Raw genomic sequence first — 6,000 nt, forward strand, 5'->3', positions numbered from 1 at the left:
ATATATATATATATATATATATATATATGTGCGTCAAATTCTTATGTGATCAAATAAATAGGTACTTACTTCAACATAACTACTATTAACGTATACCCTGCATTACCATGAATTTCCGTCATAAACAACATCAACATAAACATCCTGGCTGACTTAGGTATAACTCCACACCTTTTTCGAAATATAGTGCAAAAAAATCAAGTATATATATAATAACAGAAATTTAATTATAATTTGAAATGAGCGACATTTTAACTGAAATTTGTTTGGCATTAAAAGATTCATAGGCTGCTTTTAATTGGTTGCATACTCTTATTTAGTAGGCCCTGTCAGACTATTGTTTTGGCCTTTTAATAGAGGCTTCATACATTTTACATAGAAAAAAAAAACCTATAATACATTAAAAAGCCAGAATTAATACTGTGGATTGCTTAGAAAGATATCAGTATTCTCTGACTACTCGGGATCATGCAATAAATCCTTTGTTGTCTGGTCGCAGCGAGAATTTTAATGCTTGGGGATGAGTAGTACTATTCTTGGGTTTCTTTTGGGGCCTTCGTCAAAGTTATATTCATCCTATGCAAATCAGTTTACCGCAGTCATATGTTGGCATTTTATAGCAAAGCTCCAGTACGTTTTGTGTGCCTAGATTTGGCTGTAAACGCAATTAGTGTAGAATCGGACCCACAGTAAAAACTCGTATGTATTAACAGGATAGCCGACCAATAGATCGCAATCAGGGGTGCTTTAGGCTGAGCTTTATTAGCTTTAAGGATACGTAAGCAGTCACCATCCAACCTTAAGCATTAACGTGCAACACTCAGAGAATCTTTCCGTAGTATCCGTCGCACTGGTAGCTACGAAAAGAATCGAGTTGAGGGACGAGTGCGAAAATCAATCGTCTCGTCAGTCAAGATCCAGTTGTTCGGTTAATACCAGCGTCGTGTGGCATTGAGTGAAGACATATATCTGGAATAAAAACAGCACCAAGGATTTATCACTCAGTTCCCAAAGCTTAATCTTTAATTTGTTCTTTGTCAAGCTTCACGCGAAAAAAGTCGAGCAATGTTACCAAAAATACTAGCCGCACAGTCGTCGGCCATGAAGATTGTGTGGAGCAATACGCAACTTCATATGACAGAAAAATATCTTACCTGTAATACCGATTGCCTTCACTTAAAGGTATAATAACCAACCAAAATGGGCGGATCAAACGAGTTATTACATGTGCGTACGGGCCAATAACGCACCATTATTATAGTGTCGCTGCTGCTGTAAGCTTGAGTAAATCAATAAACACAAAAATATCGGTACAAAACCTGTTCCTGACGTACTAACAACTGAAGATCTTTAGACCAGATCGGGCGAGCCAGATGATTGTTTTGCGTGGGAGTTACCACATCGTGCACGTATGTAATTACACGACGTAAAAAAGGATAACTAGTTGCTTGTTCTGTCTTCACGTTTACCACTGCGTTAAAGAAACATTCCCTCGATTTTGTGGCACATTTCCAGATCAGAATTAGGACCCCATAAATCAATACAGGAAACAGGATATTCTTAAGGTTCAGTCAAAGCTAGGACTATATTAAGAGGCCAAGACTCATTTTAATTTACATACAGATATATTTTAAAATTATATATCAACCGTAAAAAATATGTGGAAGTTCTAATATTTTCTTTATAAGTATTTATTGATCGGACAAATATTTTTCAAAAGGACAAAAAGGTAAGATTTTACAGTATTTACACAATAACAATAAGCTTATTGCTTATAAAAATCCATCATCTTAAATGTATCCATATCCCGAAGTACAAATCGTAAATCTTATTTGATAATTAAATAACAAACACTTATTTCTTACAGCTCCCATATATTTAAATTAGAGATTTTAAATAACAATACTTAATAATCAAAGTAACGAGAAGCCAAACTTCTTATCCTTTTCGAATGCGGTAAGTTTCACTATTATCAAAAAAAATGTTTGGTTTTGAGCCATAGCGGATTTATTGAATGATATTTCGCGAAATTTGATCAGCCTACGTTAGCGATTCTAAAGTTTTGGTTTAGGCTGTTACAAGCGAATGCAGCGGACTTTGAAACTGGATGACTTTTGGGCTAGTTAGACTAACGTAATGATTTTTAATGTATCAGAGGTATTTTCTCTTATTCTTTACACACATGCCCCAACCTTTTGACCGTTCCTCTACGTAGGTACCATTTATATATGTAATTCCTGTACCTTTCTATGGTGTCTCAAAATAAATCGATAATGGAATATGTTTGTTCAGTAATTGCTCTTTTCAGGATATGAAAAGCTCCAATATCACATGGACTTAGATCGGGAGAATAATAGGATAAACGAAAATTTTAACTATTCTTTTACTCAATCCTGGAAGTATATCAAATAACCAGACTACGTCCCTTTGATCGTTGTGCTAACGGTCCATTAGTCTCTTGAAAAATTCGACATAGCGGGTTGCATTTATTGCTTCATTCTAGATGTGTACCTGGTAGTAGCATACGCCTCTGATATCCATTACAAGTGCTACTATTACCTAACGTGGGAAGTTCCTTTCCACACTTTATTTCAGTCCCGATCGAACTACACCCCGTCCATGGCAATCGTATGCTCCTGACAAGTTTTTTTTGTTGAACAAAGTTCTCTGTATCGCACGTGGAACACGCCACATGCGTTTCCACCTGACCTGGAGCCAATTCACAGAGGATTAGTTTTTTACCCAGTTTCCGTATTTTTAGTATTTAGGTTATAATTCTGTAACATGTTCAAAGCTTTGCTTCCATAAAAAGCCTCCATGATTGCAATGCGTCTTTGTCCTTTGAGTTTCGAAATCTAGCTAACTTCATTGGTTTTTAACACTCCGTTTTGAAACGTTTGCACATTCGCGTGCTGTGCTTTCACTTAAGGCCTTCTTGCCTAATGCCTTAGCCAACATTCCTTGAACCTTCGCAGCGCCGTGGCCTTCAAAAAACTTGATAACCGAGAATTGACGTTCAATACTATAAGATGATTTCTCTTCTGGATTGATTTTTCCTGTCAATTTTGCTAGTCTTCGCTCACAAATTTTTAGAACACTGGAGTTACCAGCTAAATATCGCAACGGCGTGCAGTTCAGAAGTTATTCAATTACAAAGCCGGATTCGCTTATAACAGTCTTATACGGTTCGACTGTATTCAACTTCACTTATCATATGATATAGTAGGCCGAAGATCAGCGTGGAATGAAGAAAAAGTTCGTACGGTGTACTTCCTTGGTTTCAATTAGACATCACCGAAATAAATACGTTAATTAGATCCGATTCCTATTAACTTAGATGAGCTGCTCGACCGCACCTGTAAGTCGATTTAGTTAAGAGCTCCGAATAGCCAGAATCTTCGTAGACAGCAACACAATTTACATCAGCCCGAAGGTCGATTGCAATAGCTTTTCATTGAAAACCTCCTGCGATGTTTAAATTGACTTTTCCTCGACTTTCACACAGCCTGATTACTATCCAGCAAGTAGTTGTACTCTTATATACGGGGAGAAACCTCATTTTGACTGCGGCCATCCAGATACATTTTTCTATTACATTTCAATGTGACGTGGAAACATCGGTGGCAAACAGTGATCAATCGAAGGTTCAAAAATAAGTTCTGAAGACAAGGTATTATTGGATGCCCAAGTATAGCCGCATGCCGCTTACGCTTGAAAACTATATTGAAAACTGACAATTTTACTCTTCTCGGGTATCAAGCGTAATCTGTTTTATAAAAGAAATCTGTGGACTATGACCCGTGGCTTTTATGGAAATTCTCAACCAAATAGTAGACTTCATATAAATTGTTTCACTTCCTTCAGTATAGAGGAGTATAAGCACAACGTTTGACTTTAATCCCTAGAAGGAAATGTGTATAGCAACTATGTAAATTGTCTAATCTTTCGAATTTCACGATGGCTGTTCCAGTGCTCATATTCTTTATGTCTACGGCGGGTACCATTATCCAACTAAAAAAAAAGCAGCGGCTTGGAAAAGTAAACCTTTAATGGAAGAGCTCGAGAGTTCTGGTTGAAGGCCTGCAACGCGAGGTATATTGGCAAGCCTTGATCTACGTATATACAAAAGTGAATATTCCTTCTTACAGTTCTGTTCTACATTTATCCAGATGTATACATAAAGACATTCGTAGAAGATGGAATAACAAACACATTAGCTCTTAGGGTTCAATTTCAATTCAGCCCAGAATATGAAGGTTTCCTGACGCTTCATTAGCATACTTAGTTCTTAACAATAAAACTGCTTGCATTGACTGAACGTACGAATCAAGCGATATAGATGAACTTGATGCTTGCATTTCATTCATATCTTATTCAAATACAGATTTGACTACAAAAAAAAACTACTCTATTTTATACTCAACAAGTAATACCTTTTTTATTTTCATGTCCATATGTAAACACTTTTACCGGATTTCCTTTCGAAGATTTGCTTTACTCGGCACTTTCCATCTATATCCTGTACTTTACCTAGTTTCCTTTGCTATATTATACATTGACCATAGCAGTTTATACTACTATGAAGTTTAGTAACTCAATGTGGCTGAGGCACATGACCGTCCACATAGAAATTCCGTGTCCCCATCGGCAGCTGGAGGCGGATTCCGTCCAGCTCTTTGGTTAAAATGACCTGACATCCTGCAAGTAAAGAAAATCCACACTTAGAGAAAATTTTCATCATCAGCTAAATTTCCGCATGTAAGAAAACAGGAAAAGAAATACGGTAATGCTGCCATTTACATTGAATCACTTACCTAACCTAGAGTTTTCCTTAAGGAAAGGAGCAAGATCCAGAAGATCATCTTCTCTGAAAGTAATAATCACGGTATTTAGCATGTATTAGTTATCAAAGATTTTATTAATCCACACATAGCGCATCTTGTATAGTACACATATTTTAACAGTAGCGACATGTTCCACTACGAATTTTTTCGGCCTGCGTACCTAAAGTACAGGGATGCAGGTCGTCAGCCCGAGATTCGCCTCTAATGATAAGGAAAAATTTGTTTCTTTTTTAAAATCTGAAAAATTCAACGGCAAAATGAGATGAAATCGCGCTCCCATGTTGAATACTATACAACATAGCTTACTTTTCCGTGGCCGCTGGAACTTTGTGGTAGAAGTCACCTAGCACGTAAACGTGACACGTTGTGCACGCCAGCGAAGCGTCGCAGGCGCCCTCCATTTCTATCCCATGCCGATGAGCCAGGTGCAAGAGATTGTCACCAACCTGTACCGAAAGTTGAGGTGTGGTCGAGATGCTGCCATTTTTTATGAGATAGATTTAACGATCGAACTAACTGTCCGCAATAACAACAAAACATTTCCTAATAAAATACCAACTGCCTATAAATCCATTAGGAATGGTGGGCATGGTAAAGGTCGATGCATGAAACTGTCAAACGCTAGATAAGTATCTCGTGAGCCTTTCAAAGGTATGTATAAATGCTCTATAAAAGTAAACAAACATTAAAAATCACGCGTATTTTGAAATCCAACAGAGAGACTCATAGAACACTGACCTTTCCTCGGACTTTGTGTTCGACGCCGTCTTTTGTAATGTATATGACGTTCACTCTGTTTTATAAATGGACAAAAATAGTCTAAATTAGATAGAATAACAATAATTATGATAATCTTACCTGCAAGATTAACTTTTGAAAACATTTAAAAAACCATTCCCAATTATAATAAGTATAATTTAAATTGATCTTACGTTTCTTCGTTTGATCCTACTAGATCTCGGTTTTCTGTTCGTTCGCTGGTTTCATCTGTGAATTATCAACATATGATGTAATTGCGCTTGATGTATGGTCTCTTATATGATTGATATTGACTGACAATAAGTATTTTTGTACGTACTTGTACAAGTTGTCAGCAAATTCATTAAATCAATCAACCAAATGTATCTTCGTTGTCATCATTCACTTTATTACATAT

General features: G+C 36.8%; 2 protein-coding genes across 3 annotated transcripts in view; one reads left to right on the plus strand and one right to left on the minus strand.

The window, feature by feature from the left end:
- The window catches only part of LOC111245981 (spliceosome associated factor 3, U4/U6 recycling protein-like), a 21,103-nt gene that overhangs the window by 8,815 nt on the left and 6,288 nt on the right, over positions 1-6,000 (plus strand). The gene's annotated exons all lie outside the window — the stretch shown is intronic.
- Fdx1 (Adrenodoxin-like protein 1, mitochondrial Ferredoxin 1) overlaps positions 4,412-6,000 on the minus strand; it is a 3,470-nt gene continuing 1,881 nt past the window's right edge. The window contains exons 2-6 of one of the 2 annotated variants that reach the window (XM_022795112.2): positions 5,777-5,831; positions 5,583-5,637; positions 5,151-5,290; positions 4,815-4,867; positions 4,412-4,698 (exon numbers count right to left, since the gene is read on the minus strand). In XM_022795112.2, the coding sequence (XP_022650847.1) occupies positions 4,595-4,698; positions 4,815-4,867; positions 5,151-5,290; positions 5,583-5,637; positions 5,777-5,831 (407 nt within the window). In that variant the 3' untranslated portion in view covers positions 4,412-4,594. The remainder of the gene's footprint in view (positions 4,699-4,814; positions 4,868-5,150; positions 5,291-5,582; positions 5,638-5,776; positions 5,832-6,000) is intronic. The other variant, XM_022795113.2, reaches the window with a different exon arrangement.

This window comes from Varroa destructor, unplaced genomic scaffold, assembly GCF_002443255.2.
Source record: "Varroa destructor unplaced genomic scaffold, Vdes_3.0 BEIS01000002.1, whole genome shotgun sequence".
Classification (NCBI taxonomy): domain Eukaryota; kingdom Metazoa; phylum Arthropoda; class Arachnida; order Mesostigmata; family Varroidae; genus Varroa; species Varroa destructor.